This window comes from Pseudophryne corroboree, chromosome 4 (genome assembly GCF_028390025.1).
Source record: "Pseudophryne corroboree isolate aPseCor3 chromosome 4, aPseCor3.hap2, whole genome shotgun sequence".
Taxonomy (NCBI): Eukaryota; Metazoa; Chordata; class Amphibia; order Anura; family Myobatrachidae; genus Pseudophryne; species Pseudophryne corroboree.
The window spans coordinates 243,717,929-243,741,866 of NC_086447.1; the positions used below are offsets into that span (position 1 = coordinate 243,717,929).

At 44.0% G+C, this 23,938-nt stretch overlaps 1 protein-coding gene across 1 annotated transcript; it reads left to right on the forward strand.

Annotated features, from left to right (window-relative positions):
• Nucleotides 1-7,270: 7,270 nt before the first annotated feature.
• On the forward strand, nucleotides 7,271-13,379 carry PAQR9 (progestin and adipoQ receptor family member 9). Its single transcript, XM_063915988.1, has one exon. It carries the CDS (start codon nucleotides 7,653-7,655, stop codon nucleotides 8,697-8,699), a length of 1,047 nt encoding a protein of 348 aa, XP_063772058.1. The 5' UTR covers nucleotides 7,271-7,652; the 3' UTR covers nucleotides 8,700-13,379.
• The last annotated feature ends 10,559 nt before the right edge of the window (nucleotides 13,380-23,938 follow it).

Consider the following 23,938-nt stretch of genomic DNA (forward strand, 5'->3'; position numbering starts at 1 on the left):
TTGTATGTGGTATCTGTATAGGGACAATGCACTATCACTACATAATATCTGTATAGGGACGATGCACTATGTAGTATCTGTATAGGGACAATGCACTATGTAGTATTTTTATAGGGATGATGCACTATGTAGTATCTGTATAGGGACCATACACTATGTAGTACAGGTTGAGTATCCCTTATCCAAAATGCTTGGGACCAGAAGTATTTTGGATATCGGATTTTTCCGTAGTTTGGAATAATTGCATACCATAATGAGATATCATGGTGATGGGACCTAAATCTAAGCACAGAATACATTTATGTTTCATATACACCTTATACACACAGCCTGAAGGTAATTTTAGCCAATATTTTTTATAACTTTGTGCATTAAACAAAGTGTGTGTACATTCACACAATTCATTTATGTTTCATATACACCTTATAAACACATAGCCTGAAGGTCATTTAATACAATATTTTTAATAACTGAGTATTAAACAAAGTTTGTGTACATTGAGCCATCAGAAAACAAAGGTTTCACTATATCACTCTCACTCAAAAAAGTCCGTATTTCGGAATATTCCGTATTTCGGAATATTTGGATATGGGATACTCAACCTGTATCAGTATAGGGATGATGCACTATGTAGTATCTGTATAGGGACGATGCACTATGTAGTATCTGTATAGGGATGATGCACTATGTAGTATCTGTATAGGAATGATGCACTATGTAGTATCTGTATAGGGATGATGCACTATGTAGTATCTGTATAGGGATGATGCACTATGTAGTATCTGTATAGGGACGATGCACTATGTAGTATCTGTATAAGGATGATGCACTATGTAGTATCTGTATAGGGACTATGCACTATGTAGTATTTTTATAGGGATGATGCACTATGTGGTATCTGTATAGGGAAGATGCACTGTGTGGTATTTGTATAGGGACGATGCACTATTACTATGTAGTATCTGTATAGGGATGATGCACTATGTAGTATCTGTATAGGGACCATGCACTATGTAGTAACTGTATAAGGATGATGCACTATGTAGTATCTGTATAGGGACGATGCACTATGTAGTATCTGTATAAGGATGATGCACTATGTAGTATCTGTATAGGGATGATGCACTATGTAGTATCTGTATAGGGACGATGCACTATGTAGTATTTTTATAGGGATGATGCACTATGTAGTATCTGTATAGGGATGATGCACTATGTAGTATTTTTATAGGGATGATGCACTATGTAGTATCTGTATAGTATCTGTATAGGGAAGATGCACTATGTAGTATCTGTATAGGGACGATGCACTATGTAGTATCTGTATAAGGATGATGCACTATGTAGTATCTGTATAGGGACGATGCACTATGTAGTATCTGTATAGGGACGATGCACTATGTAGTATCTGTATAGGGGTGATGCACTATGTAGTATCTGTATAGGGACCATGCACTATGTAGTATCTGTATAAGGATGATGCACTATGTAGTATCTGTATAGGGACGATGCACTATGTAGTATCTGTATAGGGACGATGCACTATGTAGTATTTTTATAGGGATGATGCACTATGTAGTATCTGTATAGGGATGATGCACTATGTAGTATCTGTATAGGGACGATGCACTATGTAGTATCTGTATAGGGACGATGCACTATGTAGTATCTGTATAGGGACGATGCACTATGTAGTATCTGTATAAGGATGATGCACTATGTAGTATCTGTATAGGGACGATGCACTATGTAGTATCTGTATAGGGACGATGCACTATGTAGTATTTTTATAGGGATGATGCACTATGTAGAATCTGTATAGGGATGATGCACTATGTAGTATCTGTATAGGGAAGATGCACTATGTAGTATCTGTATAGGGACGATGCACTATGTAGTATCTGTATAGGGATGATGCACTATGTAGTATCTGTATAGGGACCATGCACTATGTAGTATCTGTATAAGGATGATGCACTATGTAGTATCTGTATAGGGACGATGCACTATGTAGTATCTGTATAGGGACGATGCACTATGTAGTATCTGTATAGGGATGATGCACTATGTAGTATCTGTATAGGGACCATGCACTATGTAGTATCTGTATAAGGATGATGCACTATGTAGTATCTGTATAGGGACGATGCACTATGTAGTATCTGTATAGGGACGATGCACTATGTAGTATCTGTATAGGGATGATGCACTATGTGGTATCTGTATAGGGAAGATGCACTGTGTGGTATTTGTATAGGGACGATGCACTATTACTATGTAGTATCTGTATAGGGATGATGCACTATGTAGTATCTGTATAGGGACCATGCACTATGTAGTATCTGTATAAGGATGATGCACTATGTAGTATCTGTATAGGGACGATGCACTATGTAGTATCTGTATAAGGATGATGCACTATGTAGTATCTGTATAGGGATGATGCACTATGTAGTATCTGTATAGGGACGATGCACTATGTAGTATTTTTATAGGGATGATGCACTATGTAGTATCTGTATAGGGATGATGCACTATGTAGTATTTTTATAGGGATGATGCACTATGTAGTATCTGTATAGTATCTGTATAGGGAAGATGCACTATGTAGTATCTGTATAGGGACGATGCACTATGTAGTATCTGTATAAGGATGATGCACTATGTAGTATCTGTATAGGGACGATGCACTATGTAGTATCTGTATAGGGACGATGCACTATGTAGTATCTGTATAGGGGTGATGCACTATGTAGTATCTGTATAGGGACCATGCACTATGTAGTATCTGTATAAGGATGATGCACTATGTAGTATCTGTATAGGGACGATGCACTATGTAGTATCTGTATAGGGACGATGCACTATGTAGTATTTTTATAGGGATGATGCACTATGTAGTATCTGTATAGGGATGATGCACTATGTAGTATCTGTATAGGGACGATGCACTATGTAGTATCTGTATAGGGACGATGCACTATGTAGTATCTGTATAGGGACGATGCACTATGTAGTATCTGTATAAGGATGATGCACTATGTAGTATCTGTATAGGGACGATGCACTATGTAGTATCTGTATAGGGACGATGCACTATGTAGTATTTTTATAGGGATGATGCACTATGTAGAATCTGTATAGGGATGATGCACTATGTAGTATCTGTATAGGGAAGATGCACTATGTAGTATCTGTATAGGGACGATGCACTATGTAGTATCTGTATAGGGATGATGCACTATGTAGTATCTGTATAGGGACCATGCACTATGTAGTATCTGTATAAGGATGATGCACTATGTAGTATCTGTATAGGGACGATGCACTATGTAGTATCTGTATAGGGACGATGCACTATGTAGTATCTGTATAGGGATGATGCACTATGTAGTATCTGTATAGGGACCATGCACTATGTAGTATCTGTATAAGGATGATGCACTATGTAGTATCTGTATAGGGACGATGCACTATGTAGTATCTGTATAGGGACGATGCACTATGTAGTATCTGTATAGGGATGATGCACTATGTAGTATCTGTATAGGGATGATGCACTATGTAGTATCTGTATAGGGATGATGCACTTAGTAGTATCTGTATAGGGATGATGCACTATGTAGTATCTGTATAGGGATGATGCACTATGTAGTATCTGTATAGGGACGATGCACTTAGTAGTATCTGTATAGGGACGATGCACTATGTAGTATCTGTATAGGGATGATGCACTATGTAGTATCTGTATAGGGATGATGCACTATGTAGTATCTGTATAGGGACGATGCACTATGTAGTATTTTTATAGGGATGATGCACTATGTAGTATCTGTATAGGGACGATGCACAGGGCCGTTTCTAGACAATTTGGCTCCCAGTGCGAGATTTCAAAATGCGCCCCCCCCCCCCCCCATTGCTATAAAAAAAAAATGCGTGCCCCCCCCCCCCCCCCATATAGCCAGAAAAAAAGCATGCGCGCGCCGAAGGTGCGCGCGCTCCCGACAAGGCTGTGTGGCCTGATTGAAATGGGCGTGGTCTCATTACAGTGGGCGTGGCCTCGTCTGATATCACGCCCACCACAGGGGGAAAAAATAAAAATAAAAAAGTCCCCTTTTTACACATTACACCAGGCAAGTGTCCCCATATTACACAGCGCGGCAGGCAGGTGTCCCCATTTTACAAAGTGCGGCAGGCAGGTGTCCCCATTTTACAAAGTGCGGCAGGCAGGTGTCCCCATTTTACAAAGTGCGGCAGGCAGGTGTCCCCATTTTACACAGCACGCAGGCAGGTGTCCCCATTTTACACAGTACGCAGGCAGGTGTCCCCATTTTACACAGTACGCTGGCAGGTGTCCCCATTTTACACAGTACGCAGGCACGTGCCCCCATTTTACACAGTACGCAGGCAGCTGTCCCCATTTTACACAGTGCGGCAGGTATCCCCATTTTACACAGTGCGGCAGGTGCCCCCATTTTACACAGTGCGGCAGGTATCCCCATTTTACACAGTGCGGCAGGTGCCCCCATTTTACACAGTGCGGCAGGTGCCCCCATTTTACACAGTGCGGCAGGTATCCCCATTTACACAGTGCGGCAGGTGCCCCCATTTTACACAGTGCGGCAGGTATCCCCATTTTACACAGTGCGGCAGGTATCCCCATTTTACAGAGTGCGGCAGGTATCCCCATTTTACAGAGTGCGGCAGGTATCCCCATTTTACACAGTGCGGCAGGTGCCCCCATTTTACACAGTGCGGAAGGTATCCCCATTTTACACAGTGCGGCAGGTATCCCCATTTTACAGAGTGCAGCAGGTATCCCCATTTTACACAGTGCGGCAGGTGTCAAGTGGGGGGAGGGAGGGAGAGAGAGAGAGAGAGAGAGAGAGAGAGAGAAAAAGAATACTTACAACTTGCCGCTCTTCGGGTCCCGCGCGCCGGCCGCCTCCTCTGTAGATGGTTATCTCCAGTCCTCCTCTCTCTCCCCCCGAGCGCTCCTGCTCGGGGCTTCGCGGAATGACGCGTTTGCGTCGTGACGTCACGACGCAAACGCGTCATTCCGCGAAGCCCCGCCCCCCGAGCAGGAGCGCTCGGTGGGAGAGAGAGGGAGGAGAGCAGTGGTCACAAAGTGCCGCGGTGGGCGCCCCGTGCGGTTGCACGGCTCGCCCGCCGCTAGAAACGGCACTGACGATGCACTATGTAGTATCTGTATAGGGACGATGCACTATGTAGTATCTGTATAGGGACGATGCACTATGTAGTATCTGTATAGGGACGATGCACTATGTAGTATCTGTATAGGGACGATGCACTATGTAGTATCTGTATAGGGACGATGCACTATGTAGTATCTGTATAGGGATGATGCACTATGTAGTATCTGTATAGGGATGATGCACTATGTAGTATCTGTATAGGGATGATGCACTATGTAGTATCTGTATAGGGATGATGCACTATGTACTATCTGTATAGGGATGATGCACTATGTAGTATCTGTATAGGGACGATGCACTATGTAGTATCTGTATAGGGACGATGCACTATGTAGTATCTGTATAGGGACGATGCACTATGTAGTATCTGTATAGGGATGATGCACTATGTAGTATCTGTATAGGGACGATGCACTATGTAGTATCTGTATAGGGATGATGCACTATGTAGTATCTGTATAGGGATGATGCACTATGTAGTATCTGTATAGGGATGATGCACTTAGTAGTATCTGTATAGGGATGATGCACTATGTAGTATCTGTATAGGGATGATGCACTATGTAGTATCTGTATAGGGATGATGCACTATGTAGTATCTGTATAGGGATGATGCACTTAGTAGTATCTGTATAGGGACGATGCACTATGTAGTATCTGTATAGGGACGATGCACTATGTAGTATCTGTATAGGGATGATGCACTATGTAGTATCTGTATAGGGATGATGCACTATGTAGTATCTGTATAGTGATGATGCACTATGTAGTATCTGTATAGGGATGATGCACTATGTAGTATCTGTATAGGGACGATGCACTATGTAGTATCTGTATAGGGACGATGCACTATGTAGTATCTGTATAGGGACGATGCACTATGTAGTATCTGTATAGGGACGATGCACTATGTAGTATCTGTATAGGGATGATGCACTATGTAGTATCTGTATAGGGACGATGCACTATGTAGTATCTGTATAGGGATGATGCACTATGTAGTATCTGTATAGGGATGATGCACTATGTAGTATCTGTATAGGGATGATGCACTATGTACTATCTGTATAGGGATGATGCACTATGTAGTATCTGTATAGGGATGATGCACTATGTAGTATCTGTATAGGGACGATGCACTATGTAGTATCTGTATAGGGACGATGCACTATGTAGTATCTGTATAGGGACGATGCACTATGTAGTATCTGTATAGGGACGATGCACTATGTAGTATCTGTATAGGGATGATGCACTATGTAGTATCTGTATAGGGATGATGCACTATGTAGTATCTGTATAGGGATGATGCACTATGTAGTATCTGTATAGGGATGATGCACTATGTAGTATCATGCTTTCTCCAGCACAGTATACTGTGCATTAACCCCAAAATGCGTTTCCATGAATGTTGCCTTGGCTTTTACATGATTATCCTTATTAACATCATGAGGGTCTCTTTATAGTACTCCCTGGCAGTCCATGGGTTAACAAGATACATTTACTTTAATATACTGTAGCAATAGATTTAAGTAGTACTGCTTGTATAGGAGACAAGAACAATGTATTTGCAAAGTGCTCTGACACAACCAAAATGTCTGCCCCATCTGTCCTAAGTGTGACCTTGAAATGTGAAATATAATCCAGGGCAATAAGCTTGGCACAATAAGTGGTGCAGTAATGTAAGTGTATAATGTATGACTGAGGCCAGTGCAATAGATTCCTAATGTGAATTAATACAGAAAGATATTAGTATAAGAACTGTATATTTCTGTACAGCAGTTAAAGAGATATAAAAGAACTGTTTCCATCTCTCAGCTGAATAATAGGGAAACAGAATATTCGGAACCTAAGAATCAGCCCCTTGAGGATGTATGTAATAAGAGTAGGAGGAAAGTAGATGAGGGTTTAGGTACCAGGTCATGACCCACATCTCTCCTTATCCCAGGTAACTGTATCAGCTCCATCTCTGCGGGCTGATCACACAATGCCCCATACATATCAGCTGTCTGCAGTGGAAACATAGAGAATCAATCCATTAACCCCCCCTGGCCCGGACGCCTGCGCTGCCCACCCCCAGCCATGCTCTGCTGTACTGTCACCTCTTATCTCTCAAGGTCAGGAGCAGCTTCTGTGCAGCACGGGCTCTGCAGCGCTGCATCACCTCTCCCCTAAGGGGGGAAATCAATAGGCTAAAGAGCTCTTCCATAATATCCAGCGGATCAGATCCTCCGGGCTGTGAGTTACCGCGATGCTGAGCTGTGCATTGCTAAGCTGAGCAGCTACTGCAGCACTGATGCACAAGGAGCAGAGCTCTGCAGACAGCAGGACCAGCAACACTGCAGAGCCGGCAGCAGCCACTGTCACCCCTCAGCCGGCATCGCAGCCCGGACAGCCACCGCAGGGGTCACCCATCAGCAGCAGGAGGAGGGCAGCATGCCCCGGCTACAGGCGTACCCCGGGGACAGGGACACATCCTCCCTCCTGCGCTGGGATGAGGTCCCTGACGACTTCGTGGAGTGTTTCATCCTATCCGGCTACCGGCGGCTGCACCTGACTGCCCAGGAGTGCCTGGCCTCCATCTTCCAGCCCACCAATGAGACCCTCAATTTCTGGACGCACTTCATCCCCCTGGTGCTGTTCGTCAGCAAGTTCTACCAGCTGCTTTTCCTGTCCGGCGAGCTGCCCGCCCTGCACCCGGCGCTGCTGCCGCTCTGGTGCTACGCCTCGGGTGTGCTGCTGACATTTGCCATGAGCTGCGCTGCCCATGTGTTCAGCTGCCGCTCGCTGCGCCTGCGTGCCGCCTTCTTCTTCCTGGACTACGCTTCTATCAGCTACTACGGCTTCGCCAGTACCGTGGCGTACTCCTACTACCTGCTGCCCGGGCTCAGCCTGCTGGACCCGGCGGTGATGACCCCATATCTGCACAGCCTGGGCTGGCAGCGGGTGGACTACAGCCTGCTGCTGGCGCTGTACAGCAGGCTGGTGCTGCCCGTGGCTTTCGCCCTGGCGGTGACTTGTACGGTGGCATGCTGCAGGAGCCGCTCCGAGGACTGCTCGTACCCCTTCGCCATCCGCACCTTTGTCTTCGCCATGCCCCTCAGCATGGCTTGCCCAGTCATGATTGAGAGCCTGCTGTTCGACCTGGGCAGGAAGAACCCCACTCTCTTCGTGCACTTCTACCGCAGGTATTTCTGGCTGCTGGTCGCAGCCTTCTTCAATGTCAGCAAAATACCGGAGAGGATCCAGCCTGGACTGTTCGACATTATAGGACACAGCCACCAGCTGTTCCACATCTTTACCTTTCTCAGTATTTATGACCAGATGCACTATGTGGAGCAGGGTCTAGAACAGTTCCTAAAAAACCCCCACACTGCTCCCACCTTTCAGGGGACGGTGGGGTACATGGTGCTATTGACAGTGTGCTTGGGGCTTGTAGTAAGAACCTATCTAAAAGGACTGTCCAACAGCAAACAGGACTAATGGGAATTAGGGCTGCCAGGGTGCAATCATGGCTGCCAGGGTGCAATCCTGGAGGGGTGCATGTAACCATGTGGGGAAGGCAGGGTGCACTGCTCTTGAAAACAGCTCATTAATTCAATCCGAATCATTGCCCAATGTTTGGAATTTGCTTAGTCTATTACAGTAAACTCATAAGGATGTTCTTTTTATATTGATGTTTGATCTTCAAATTTGGCTATGAAGTAACCATACGCATACCTACATTTCTGTTTTAAGCTCCACATTGCACATTTAGCAATTTGAATTGCAAAATTGCATATTATTTGTTATTTAACGCTCATAGCTGAGGATAGCAGTTGCAGATATTTTAAGCTTATTCTTCAGATGAATCACACAATTCAGCACTCTCTTCCTCAGAGTGTATCAGCAGTGGTTGCACCTTGGTAGACCTGGTGGGGTGCTAGAAGTGAATCATTTAAAGATGCATTCACTCCTCCTTCATGTTACATAATAATATATTAAACAGATAGTTTTTTAGTTTTTTATTTATTCAGATCTTTTAATATCCGTATGCTCTATGCATAAAAAGTATTGCTGTGAATCTATATACAAAGGTGTTTTCTTTGTGAGCTAAAGATCTGACACATGTGCATTGTCTCAGCGCATAAAACGCACTGATGCTGAAAGTCTAAAAAATAATCTAGATGAACTGACCTCACACTATACGGCAAGCATTATGTTTACATTGCATAATTTTGTACGCTGACTGCAGCATTTAGAAGCATGAAAATAACATAAAAAATACACTCTAGCTCTATGGCAACACATTTTAGCGCTTGCAGCGAACACACTTGACTACACTGCTGCAGCAAAGCTTTGAGACACTTTCCTGCGCCCATCATGAATATGTTTCAAACCAAACACGCCTTGAATGCAGTGACAAATTGAACGCTTTAGCATTTTACCAAGTAGCCCTTCTTTATGTGCCCTTAAAGCACTTGAAATGTATAGGAAAATCCTGTGTCACATTCCTGCGTCAAAACAACATTGATTGCTAGCGAACAATGTTCCTGTTTCTATATTCTAATGCATACAATCCTGAGATAAAAGGTTAAACAAAATTCTTGCAAATATTAACCTTAGAGCTTTTATTTGACATCCATAGTAACACACATGAACTTGATAAACCTGCAGTCTATTCTCTATTGCTGTGAACCCAAAGGTGAAATGTTTGAATATATCCTTATAATGCCTGCTGTATATTTCCAGAGGAGTAAATGCATCTTCATCTGCTGTGTGCAATCCCTATGGGGCATTAATAGTTAAATTATATTAGGATATTACAAATGACAGTGTGGGACACAAACCAGTAACTTATTTTTTTATTTCCTGATGCTTGTATAATATTAAGCTTTGTCCTGTTTTTTTGGGTCATCTGCTCTGGGATTAGCTTTTCAGTGTAAACAGTTTGGCAGCTGCATTATCTGACTGCTAATGTTCTCTCTATACTGTGCAATACGTAGATGCCGGATTCTAAGAAGCAGTATGGGCTGGAACAAGACAAGTCTTCAATTATGCCTGGCCTCTTGTTCTCATTCATAAATAGATGATCCTTGCTAGGCCAGCTGCTATCGCACAATGTCATCCTACTGTTAACCTTCACAGTGCTGGACAGAAAATGTTGTGTAACACTGTAGGGGACACTTATTTATTTTAAGCCTTCAAAATCTGCATGGAATTCTACACGCACTTAACACTTTCAGCACCAAAGGGCTTGGCAACACATTCCACTGCATTGCTGGCTCCTTTGCAGTGCAGATATCAGCTGTAATAATTTTAACCCCTTATGTCCACCACTGGCCTGTGCCTACCACACATTTTTGTCTGAATGTATTTTTGTTTGTTTCTTGTGTATTTTACCTGCAACATAACAATGAGGTGAGGTTGTATGTCTGTTTTAAAAGTGTATCTTGGATTACAGTTACTGAAAATCCAGTCAGTACATCAAGAGTTAAACAAGCCATCATTTTGAATGTTATTGGGTGACGATAATGAGGATATCTATATCATGTAGTGTAACTAACTAGAAGGCCTTAGACCTTTTTAAATAATAATCAATTATTTAATTTATAATGTCTCACTTTCCTTACATCCATGGCAATCTTGGTGCATTTTTGTTTGTCGGTGTGTGTGTTTGTTTTTATCAATGAAAACTACTTCCTGCCATCAAATCAAATACTATGTTTAGAATATGGTTTAGATGACAAAAACATGCAAAAAGATATTTACACCAACAGATCCAGAATAGCAATAAATCAACACCTAGCATATTGGTGCATCTGGTGGCAAAATACAAAGTGTGATCATTGCAGTATATTTTGGAGTGGATATTTTTCAGGGTAGTCAGAGAACACGGTTCTTTTCACTGTTTACAGCTCGGAGTTCAATCAGTTTTGGACGTGATCGCTCACATCATCGATTTCTCTTATATTCCCTATGTGCATTGCAGTTTATGTTCCTTAAAATAAAAATGCAAATAGTTTGTATATATGATGGAAATGCTACACACAAGTCCAAATATCAAATGTATTTTGAACTACTGCATGCAGACCAAACAGTGAAAAAGAAACAGACGATCACTGGATTAAAAGGCATTTTAGGACACATAGTTATTAACAGGACACACAGTTATTAACAGGGATTGTGCCAGTGCCTTATAACGTCAATCGTTAAGCTCACACTGTGGAAGCTGGTCTTGTATTGATCATGCAGTAGTTGTCCATTGTGGACTGCAGAATAAATTATATTGTAGTCATCTCACTACTGCAGTGCCTTTGCTATGTAACATAACACACAAGGGGGTTCAGCATGCTTTTATTCTGATGGAACAACAGCCTGCATTATAGCAAACACCAGAGTAACAGATTACTGCTGACCTCCAAATGTGTATGATCGGCAGAATCCTGGATCAATACTAGCTGGTGCAAAGGTTCAGCCTGCCCTGACAAAGAAGTGTCAGCTGTTCATATTAAACCAAAAGCCATGAATTTGTGCAAATACTTAATGCAATTTTATTTTGCACTTAAAGTTGATTTAACATTATGTTGCTGCAATATTATGGTGTAAGGTATGTCTTAAAGTTGAGCTGCTCTTGCACAATACCAAATTATTGATTTCTAAAGTAGTAAGAATATTGTCTAATTCATTGCGTGCTAAAAAAAAAAAAAGGAACACTTGTTATTATCATTCTATTTCTCTCCAGTACTTTACAGAGGTAGGGATCATCTGACTTTTGTTAACTTTCAAATCACTCTCCCTTTTTACCCCCCCACATAGTCTTTTACCTTGGGGGGATCCACTATTACAGTACCCAGTGATGGTGGAGACAATCCCTGCTGTATCTTTAAGTGAATGCCACTATATGTGAAAGTCTGAGCATGGTAAATTATTCATGCACAGATTCTCATTCATACTGTATATTGTGACAGTTACATAATACAGCTCCTGGAAATTTCCAGCATATAGATACCCAAAGGGAGCCTCTATCTATTACAGGAAGCTTTCCAAAACTGGACATTTCAGACTACTAGAATTGTTAGTAAATCTGCCTCTTTCCTCTCACTTAGAGGCCTATGTGTCAAACTTTTTTTCTATAAAATTAGGTAGAAATTGAGGTTTTTGCATAATTTTATGGTTTGTGGCTATGTACTAATAGCATAATGCAGAAGATTTCACAGAAATCTCTTGCACAGTTCTTATTAATAATACAGATCCCAGTCCTCGTTATTATCAATTGGGAACTACGTTCTGGCCCCTGTGTACTAAAGCCTGAAAAGCAAAGCTTTTAAGAGTTTGGCCACATAAGTTTACATCATCTTCAGATGGTATAAACTCATTTTTACCTCTGGAGGCATGGTAGCAGGTGAGAGATCTTACAATCTCCCTCCCGCAGCCTCTATTCGGTGCCGGCCCTGATCCCGGAAACTGACAATGTGCAAATACGCAATGTCAGATTCCCCCGGAGGAGTGTTTTACAAATGTGAAAAACTCCTCCAAAATGTCAGGGAAGTAACACGCAGGGACAGAGGTTATTGCTACTGCTGTCCCTGCCGATTTCCCTGAGTACATAGCGGGGATCTTTTCATTAATAATGAAAATATCCACCAGTATATAGAGTGTTAATGATCATGGCAGTTCCACGATCATTAATACATATGCCTCTTAAATCCAATTTTTTTCCATTGATATAGATAGCAGGGGGAAGAATAAAATCTAACTTAAAAGTGAGCAAGTCAGGCATGCTATACATGCAGTTTACTGTGCACCTTTGAAATGTAAAATACATTTTTTAAATTTTTCTGTTGCATGTCAGATGCGTGTTGAGAAAAACGTTGCCTCCAGAAAATACCTTCTTTTTCACCAAGTAGTATCTTATTTATTAAATAGTTTGAGGTGGCTGGACATGTATGTCCTTGCTTGATACTGTCCAGGTCTGTAATATAAAGATGTTTTGTTAACTCTGTGTTGAATGTCTAGAACCTATATTGCTCTGGCTGTATAGTGGATACAAAATCTTATGTATGTATTTGGAAAGTGAATGCCACCTCATTTCATATAGGCTCTTTTTATACAAACTTTTGCTAATTTATTTTGAAATGTAAATTTTAGAATAGTTGGTTACATTAAAGAGAATGCACAATGTCCAGGCCTCAGTCCATTACTTGCAAATGAGACCAGCGATTGCTGTTTCTTTGCACATTCAGTTTATGACAACGTTCAATTCAAATGAAAGTGGTAATAGTATGAAGGGTTGTCCAGTTTGAGATGTCTCGCCGCTTGTTAATATTTTGTACCGGTGGCATAGCATTGGTTGTAATGATATCTCTACCTTTTATATGAGAAAAAGATACCAAATCGCTGTTGTAGAGCATTAAGGACTTTCAGCACCAAATTACTGAATGTTTTGGGCTTTAACCTGTACTGATGGTGGTACCAGATTAGGTCTAGTCAGGTGTCACGTTAAGTACCCACTAACTGCGCAGCTCTGAAAAATGATAACTGCATACCCACACTGTGCTTAAGGTTCTCATTTCTCCACGTAATGGAAGATAGGTAAGTTATCCTCACGATAGAGTTACACTGTGGTATGTAAGAACCTGTTATTAAGGGGCTGTCCCAAATGATCAGAGATCACCAATATACCTTATTTGTATTCTGCTAACCTTCATAGGTTGAAGGGTACTCAATTTTCAGAGAGCCCCTCAAACTAGTTAATAGTCACTCTTGTAGCAGTATAGTAAAGTCCCTTAACTCGGATCCCCATTGCTATCTTAAACAGTAGTTATTTGGAATGGATCCCGCTAGATAAGTGAATGCAATCTCTATCTAGAGCATGAGTGTCAAACATTCACTTTGCAATTGTGGCTTTTATCTAACAAATTACACCCGGAGCCACAGCTGTCAGAGTGGCAGGTTACTTCTTAGTTCTTAAGTTATCAAACAACTTTTCATCTTAAACATTTTTCTGAGCTGTAGTCTGTTCCGTTCCATTAAAGGGATCCCAGCACTCATTTAAGGTAACAGGGGCATAACCTCATCTGATTGATGTATATTCAAAGTCTAAAAATTCAAGTTAGTATAAGTTTTTACTGTAATAAATGTGCACTATCTCCCAATGCAGCCCTTGAACCAAAACAGGTTGTGTACACCTGTAGTATGGACCTGCTTTTGTAACAACTGTTTATTTAGGGCCTAATTCAGCACGAGTTGTAGTTTTGCGAGAAATCGCACAACTACAACTCACCTCTCTAGCATGTGAGGGGGGGGGAGGGGGCGCTCAGCACAGGGCAAGGCCGCCCCGCATGCCGGGTTTCCCCACCGCTGAAATGCAAACGCATTGCTAAACAGCGATGTGCTCGCATCTTAAGGGTAGCTCCTGCCTTCGAAGAATAGCAGCAGCATTGAGGATAGATTGGAGTGAAGAGAGGCGTATGTCAGGGAGGCCAGAAAGGAGGAGATTACAGTAGTCCAATATGGAGATGGCCAGTTAGTGGATGAGGGTCTTAGAAGCATCCTGGGTGAGAAAGGGTCTGATCCTGGAAATATATTTGAGATGGAAATGGCAGGTTTGATGATCAGCTCAGTCTTAGACATGTTAAGATTAAGAAAGCTCTGGGACATCCAGGAAGCGATAGCAGGGAGGCAGTTGAAAATACGACTGAACTGAGGACAGCGCAGGAGATGTTCGGAGTAGGGTGGCCAATCCCAGGCCATTTTTTCAATCCCGGGTATTGGGATTGAAAAATGGTCAATCCCGAAATTGGCTTTTTTCCTGTGTGTCCGCCCGTCCCCCATGCCCCGCACTGCACATATAACTCACCATACTATGGGGGCGGGTGGGCCACTTCCTTCGGGCTCGGTGGCGGGTGACGGGCGGCTTTCTTTAGGGCTCGGCGGCGGATGACGGGCGGCTTTCCTTCGGGCTCGGCGGCGGGTGACGGGTATCTCCTTCGGGCTCGGCAAAGGGTGACGGGCGGCTGGCTGCACAGCGTTACCTCTGACTTCGTGTCACGCTGCGCAGGGGGAGGAGGGAGCCAGGCAGCGTCTGAGCTTTCTGAGGATGCTCAACGCTGCCCTGCATTAAAAACACAAAGGGCCGCCTGATCCCACAATCCAATCCCAAGATTGAATCCCAGATGATTTTTGGCCTAAATCTCGGGATCCCGCCGATCCTGGGATTGGCCACCCTAGTCCAGGGAGGAAAGGTAAATTTGAGTATCATCCGTGTAGACATGATATTGTCAGCCAAAAGAGCTAATGAGCTCACCTAAAGAGGATATGTAGAGAGAGAAAAGGAGAGGCACAAGAACAGAACCATGGGGGACACCTACTGGTGGAGGAAGTGGGGGGGAGGTTGAGTCATGAGAGAAGATAGAGATGGAACAGTCAGAAAGGTAGGAGGACAGCCAGAAAAGGGCAGTAACGTGCAGACCAAGGGAGTAAAGCATTTTCAGGAGGAGAGGGTGGTCCACAGATATTTGCAGAAAATAAATAGGACCTGCTGTGAAGGAAATAGGATTGTGTATTGCACTTGCGTGTTCTAACAAACTTAAGGCATTCATTTGTATATGAAATATAGGCGCATTACGGTAAGTAATACATTCTAAGCCTACTGAGCCTAGATTACTAAACACATAGTTAAAGGTATGCAAACTTCTCAAGGGAATTTTAGAGAAATGTTCTTCAGCAAAATCCATGACAGTATCATTACCTTGTTTCCAAAAGTTATAACTAAAACATTGACTAAAATTAGAGTAAAATGAAAACTGAGATCCACTAACTAAAGATTGACTAAAACAACGCAAAAGAAAAAGACTAAAATGTAACTATATACCAACTACAATTTTAAGTAAACGACTAAGACTAAAACTAAATTGAAAATCTTTGTCAAATTTAAAACTGATGCGGACTAACCCTAATTGCAGCCTAACCCTTACCTTAATTCAAACTAACCCTAATTGCAGCCTAACCTTTACCCTAATGCAGACAGCCAAACTTCAGCCTAACCTTTACCTTAATGCAGACTAACCCTAATTGCAGCCTAATAGAAGACTTACTCAGGACTACATTTTGTGGGTATGTGGCTAAGGATATACTATTGTACAATAGTACAGTAATATATCAAGGGGGGACGGACTTAAGTCCCGGGTTCAAACTAAGATGGGGCGCTGGTGGTAGCAGTGAGGATCGGGGGCCGGGCCAGCTGCCTGTGCACCGGTAGGCAGCCATGGAGGGACAGAACTGCGGCGGTATTCTTACTATAGAGCCGGCATGAGTTCATGGACTGGCAGCCAATCACAAGCTCACTGCTGCCACCTGGACTACCTCGCAATGGTAAGCTTTGGGGGATACAGGGGGAGCTGTGGGGCAGTGTATAGCAGCTATGGGGCAGTGTGTGTAGTGGGAAAGCCTGCCTAATTTGTCAGTCCCGGGCCCCATCATTTCTTATGGCAGGCCTGCTACTATATATCGGCTATTACTACATTATTTGGTTGGTATAGAACATTAAGCAGTTTATCTGACCTGGGCAGTATGTTGTGGGCATGAGCAGAGGGCTGATTACGATAAATATAAGACTGTTAGGCGTGATCACAGGGCAGTGTGTGGTGACATAAAATGGGGTGAGTATTGACTTGATATGCTGGTCACAGAGTGCTATGTACATGGAATGCATGTACATTGGGCGATATCTGGTGAGCACTGAGCTGTTATAATACCTGTGAGCCCTAAATGATGGTGTGCTATGACTATTATATCTTATTCAATGATTGAGACCCCCCCCCCACCCTTTTTTCCCATCACTCCATGCTTTTCAAATCTAAGTCATGTGTGGTACCCCACCAAGTCAATATGTGTGTATATATACACAAGGGGGTACCTAATAGAAACACAGGAATCATGTTCCAGAGGGCGGGGCACTTGTAGTACGGGCTTCCGCCGCTAGGTGAATGTTTGTGGAACCCTTGCTGACCTTGCGGGGGAAGGTCACTCTTTCGCATATTTTTAGTGAAGTCAAATGTAAAAACAATGCTCATTTGTTTCTTTGATGTGAGAGGTGCACTCAGAATTTGTACCCCAGGAGTCAAAGTTTTATTTGGAAGTTTTGAAAAGGCTGCATCACAATTTGAGGAAAAAACGTCCTGATTTGTGGCAAACAGCTGACACCCGATCTCACTACGCGCAACTTTTTTTTATTTCCTCAGATGAAAATAGACCTTAAAGGAAAACATTTTTCTGATATTGAGGAGGTGACATGAAAAATTTCAAAAGTACTAAAAGCCATCAACGAAGATGAGTTTAAAAATATTTTGAGCAATGGAAAAAACGCTTGGACAAATGTATTCAAGTGGAGAGTACTTTGAGGGTGACTGAAGTTTCAAAATGTACAAATTATTAATTAATTAATAAAACATTAATTCCTGTTTCTTTTGTATATAGAAAAGGTGAGAATAGCATCTGATAGTGTAATATATTAAGTATGTTTGGGAATAACAGTACCCAATTAAATTCAAGGTGCCAGCATGCACTGACACACATGGTGTGGTTTCCCCAGAGGATTGTGGAGACCAGTACCCTAGGGGATTGTGCAGTTTACATGTGTCGCCAGACTACTATCATCTACATGTGATTGAAAAGTGGGTATTGTACCACCTTTTACGGTACACCTTGGATTTAATTGGGCGCTGTTATTGGTGGAGGTTTCCAAACATACTTAATATATTACACTATCAGGCGTTATTCTCACCCTTTCTATGTATAGATCAGTTTCACAAGACATGTAGAACAACAGATTTTTTTGGAGACAAGCATCCACTCGAAAAAAGGGAAAATGTAAGAAACACACAGGAAGAAAGAGTTTTTAAAATAACTACAAGGATAAGATACACTTCACACCCAAAAACCTAAATACAGAGTGTAGCGCCCAGTGCCACCAATATATATATATATATATATATATATATACACATACATCATACTTGCCTACCTGACCCTCTCCATGAGGGAGAAAATGCTCTGTTCCTGGACTTTCCTGGTAATGTATGATTGCCATCACCTGTGGTGAAACACCTTTCTTATCAATTAACTAGCTCACTACAGGTGTTGGCAATCATACATTACTAGGAAAGTCCAGGAACAGAGCATTTTCTCCCTCATGGAGAGGGTCAGGTAGGCAAGTATGACATACATATGTGTCACACTCAGATAAGTATAAATGTGAAGTTTTCAAGTAACTATATTTCAAATAATACCTTGTCCATTTATTCTAGGGTTATATCAATTTTCACCCTTCACTGAGATGTAAGCAAGAATCTTACACTGAGAGCTCTGTTCAAAGTGTTTACTTCACGCAGTATTTATTAAGATATGTCCTTTTATTTTGGACTTAGAACAAATTATATACTCACAACTTTAGTATAACATCAGCCAATGTAACAATGTCAACAATCTCCTATATAATAGGGATGGCCATCGACCATAGATGATTCCTAATCATTGATGGTTTATGGCCAGATGGTCTCTCTCCATCGATGGCTTAGCTTAAACGAATAGTTGTTGTTTTTTTTTTAAAGATGCTAGGACACAGAGCATAGCTCCGCCCCCAGCACACATGAAGCCCCGCCCCCAGTCTGTGATTGTCCCGTGGGTCATTCACAGACATAACAGGGATGGCCATCAATGAGTGAAACCATCGATGGTCTCCCATAGCATAGTTAGTGACCATCGACGGCCTTTCACAGTTTTGCCATTGATGGCAACCATCAATGGCCATCCCTACTATATAATGGCCCAGATCTGTGACTGTGTGGATAATGCTGGGCGTGGCTAGGAGATCTCATTGGGTTAGCGGCAAGTCTATCACACCCAGTCCACAGCTGATTGGGCGAGAAACACCCTCCCACACAGGTTACATCCAATGGGAGGCTCTGCCCTTTGGCTGCTGTGTGTTCCCAGAGCCGGATTAACAATGGGGCTGATGGAGCTGCAGCTCCAGGTGCACACCCCAAAATAGGCCCACTGCATCTGCAGCATCATACCCTCCAACAATTTACACATAAAAGTCAGTACAAATACGAAAAGCGGGTGTGGCCACGGGTAAAGGGACATAGCCATGCCCCTTTTCCTATACTTTCAATGGAAGTTTGGAGAGCCAAAAATCGGTACAGACCATAAAAATCAGGTACTGTACCTGTCAAAAAGGTACATTTAAAGGGTATGCCACTGTATCTGCAGCAAGTCTCTGCGCTGTAGATAAGGGGGGGGGGAAATCCTTTTACTGCAGCATCCTATGTCCTGCTGCCAGTCCACCGGCATAGATGTGTATGAAAGCGGCGCAGCGGAAGGCTTTCATAGCCCTTCCTGTGCCGCATACTCTCTGAGCCCGCGGAGCCTCCTCTGCGCGTGTTGTCACAGAAGTGTCTCCCCGCCACAGCCACGGCCAGATCCCCAGGGGCCCTGACTCCGCAACACAGCACCTGGGCTGCCGGCCTGGAAGCCCAGAGATGGCCAATGTAACGGATAGAGTGGGTGATATCGCGGAGGGTAATGTCTGGACGCTGAATCAATGTAAAAGGTGACAGTGCTGTGCAGTGCGGTGGGTGTGCAGTGTCACTGACACTGCACAGCACTTTCACATTTTACATTGACTCAGCGAGTCAAGTCAGTTCTGCCAGCCAGTCACTATTGTTAACGCCGGTGTCCCAATGCGCCGCATTACAGGGAAGTAGATGCATCTTCTTCCCTGTAATGCGGCCCGTTGGGACACCAGCACTAACAATAGTGACTGGCTGCTTGGCTGCTATGCAAGTCTCTGGAAGAGCCACTGCCAAAGGGAGGATAGCAGCTTAGCTGCTTCCAGGAGGAGAAGCAGGAGAAGCATTACCCGCCCCACCCCCACTCGCAGTACCGCCAGGCCCCATCTGTGGCATCCCCACACCCACCTCCACCACCCACGGTGGCTCCGGTCCCCCACCCGCAGCATCCCCGCAGCCGCCCCTCCCCCACCCTCAGAACCCCCACAACCGCTTCTCCCCCACCTGCGGTGTGTCCCGACCCCCTCCACCACCCGCGGCACCCACCCACGGCACCACCGCACCTGCCCCTCTCCCACCTACGGCACCCCCGGATCCCCTCCCCACCCGTGTCTCCCCCGCACCCACCACTCCTCCAACCACAGCACCGACTAGGTGATTGAACAGGACCTGCGTGTGCTGTTCACGCCGTTGTAAGTGGCTACGACCCCTTAACGATGTCACGCCCTTTGTCCATTCAATATTTAACCACTCACACAATTATGATTGGAGGTAATACTCCATATGATGAAAATATTGCACACCACGAGGGCACGCAGGGGTTAAGGGAACGTAGCCCCTTACGACGGTGTGAAGAACGCCCGTAGGGCATGATGAATCACCTCGTTCCATATAATTGCACACCAAAAACTGTAAAAGTGTTTTATTTTACATGAACATGCTGTCACTGTGTCTTCTCTCACTAGAATAACATAATTCCAAGTTGGGGGTAATTCCAAGTTGATCGCAGCAGGAAATTTTTTAGCAGTTGGGCAAAACCATGTGCAGTGCAGGGGAGGCAGATATAACATGTGCAGAGAGAGATAGATTTGGGTGTGGTGAGTTCAATCTGCAATCTAAATTACAGTGTAAAAATAAAGCAGCCAGTATTTACCCTGCACAGAAACAAAATAACCCACCCAAATCTAACTCTCTCTGCAAATGTTATATCTGCCCCCCCTGAAGTGCACATGGTTTTGCCCAACCCCTATGGGGTTCTGAAAGGTTAGTTCTTATTGCCTTTAAGCGAAAGACAATACCCAACTTACCCACACAATGCAGTTTGAGTACTCTTTCTCTCTCTCTCTCTCTCTCTCTCTCTCGTTGGTGCACATGTGAGGACTTATCAAGTTTGTTAGGTTTATACTAAATGTATTCTGAGTTTCTGATACAAGTCTCCAGGAAACTACTTAACACTGTCTAAACATTCTCAGTTTCTCTATCTCCTTGTGAACCTGCAGTTTGGCCCTCATTCCGAGCTGTTCGCTCGCTGCTAATTTTAGCAGAATTGCTAATAGGCTAAAAGCCGGCAGTTCTGCACATGCGTATGCACAGCAGAGCGCACGCGCTAAGCAAATTTACACAAAACTATGCTATTTTACTCACAGGCGAACAAAGCTTTTCAATCGCTCTGCTGATTGACAGGAAGTGGGTGTTTCTGGGCGAAAACTGGCCGTTTTCAGGGAGTGTGCTAAAAAACGCAGGCGTGCCAGGTAAAAACGCAGGAGAGGCTGGAGAAACAGAGGAGTGGCTGGTCGGACCCTGGGCGTGTTTGTGACGACAAACCAGGAACTAAACGGACTGATGTGATCGCAATCTAGGAGTAGGTCTGGAGCTACTCAGAAACTGCAAGGAAATTGCTTTCATTAGCAATTCTGCTATGCTAAGATACACTCCCATAGGGCGGGGGCTTTGTGTTTGCATTTCTGCTAAAAGTAGCTAGCGAGGGAACAACTCGGAATGAGGGCCTTTGAGTGTAAGGAGTTATGTACTTCAGTAACAGTTGCCTGTATTCACAGAACAGGGACGTGCAGTCAGGGGAGGCAGTGCCTCCCCTGTCATGATTAAAATAATATAAAGAAGATGCAAATATCACATTCTACTTTGTATTATTTTAATCATTTAATCATTTTTACCTGACACTGCAGCTAAATCTGTATGGGAGGCAGCGCTCTCGCTGCCTCCCAGTGACAATGATAAAGTGTCTGAAGAGGGGGGCGGGCAGGGGGCGGAGCCAAGTCACGGGCTGGAAAAGCCCATTAAAAAATGACGGGACAGCGGCACCAGCACAGTTGCCTCATTGACGGGCTGTGCCTTCAGGCTACATGAAGGCACACCCCTGGCAATCATTGGACAGCGGCAGGGGGTGGGCTGGGACGGACGTGCAGGGAGCCAGTTGCCTCCATTCCGTTTGGCCGCATGTCCCCGCTGCTCACAGCCGCTTCTCGCTTAGCAGGATCCGACAAGCGGGAGCTTCTGTGTGCTGCGCTCCCGCGCGCCCCCCCCGCCGCTCCTGTTTTCTCAGCCCCGGCCCTCTGTCTTGGTCCCCCCTGTGCTGGACAGCCTGACTTCCCTCCTGGCTGGCCCCCGTGCTGATCTCCAGCGCCCCCACCCCCCCGCTCCTCTTGGCCTGCAGTCACAGTGTACAGACATGGAGCACCGGGTCAGGAGCCTGCAGCAGCGGCGGAAGATGGAATCATGTAAGTGGCTGCACTAAATTACACTACATTACAGTACACTATACTACACTACATTACACTACATTACAGTACACTATACTACACTACATTACAGTACACTATACTACACTACATTACAGTACACTATACTACACTACATTACACTACAGTACACTATGCTACACTACATTACACTACATTACACCCTAAGGGTAGAGGGGGGATGTAAAGTGCTCTACCTGCCGTTATGTGTAAAAAAGAGACACAGGCTGCCGTAATGTGTAAAAAGGGGGAATCTGTCCGCCGTAGTGTGCAAAAAGGGGACGCTGTCCACCGTAATGTGTAAAAAGGGGATGCTGGCTGCCGTAATGTGTAAAAAGGGGAAATCTGTACGCCGTAGTGTGTAAAAAGGGGACGCAGTCCACCGTAATGTGTAAAAAGGGGACGCTGGCTGCCGTAATGTGTAAAAAGGGGACGCTGTCTGCCGTAATGTGTAAAAAGGGGGGCGCTGTCTGTCATAATGTGTAAAAAAGGGGACACTGTGTTCCGTAATGTGCAAAATGGGGACGCTGTCTGCCGTAATGTGTAAAAAGGGGACGCTGTCTGCCGTGGAGTGTAAAAAGGGTATGCTGTCTGCCATTATGTTTAAAAAAGGGGTCGCTGCCTGCCGTAATGTGTAAAAAAGGGGAATCTGTCCGCCGTAATGTGTAATAAGGGGGACGCTGTCTGCCGCAATGTGTAAAAAGGGGGATGCTGTCTGCCGTAATGTTTAAAAAGGGATCTCTACCTGCCGTAATGTGTAATAGGAGGCTGTACCTGCCGTAATGTGTAAAAGGGAGCTCTGCCTGGCGTAATTTGTCTAAGTGGCGCTACTGTGCAGCGTAATTTGACTAATGGAAGCCCTGGACAACAAAATTGCATTCATGTCCTCCTCCCACTCCCAGTCCCAAACATTTATTATTATATTTTTTTCTATAAAAATGTACAATATATCCCAAGTATGATGAGCAGGCAGGCAGCGGGCATTGGCGGTAGTGGCGGCATCGGACTGAGATGCAAATTAGTGGCGGAGGACTGGGTCAGTTGATGGTGGGCGAGTTTGTAAGCCATTGGCGGTGGCAGCAGGCATCGGCGCAGGGGCAGTAGCGGGCATTGGCTCAGCGGCGGTAGGGGTCATCGTCAGGATTCGGCGGACATTATTGCTGTAGTGCCTCACCAGCCACTGACCTCACCGCACGCCACTGTCACAGAACTGTTATGACTTTAGAGATCTGCTTCCTTACTAGCTGTCTTTTGAGAGGGGGTAACTGGGAAGAATAAAGTAGCTGTATGAAGACTATCAATATTGACAATTGCTGTTGTTATCCAAGTAAATAAAGTGTAAATGTTTGTTGGTAAAACATCAGATGCTGTATACTTCACATTAAAAATCCTTTCTCTGAATAGGCTGACT

Bases quoted from the DNA above. Each gene is read 5' to 3' on its own strand.
- PAQR9 (XM_063915988.1), top strand. From the start codon at position 7,653: ATGCCCCGGCTACAGGCGTACCCCGGGGACAGGGACACATCCTCCCTC.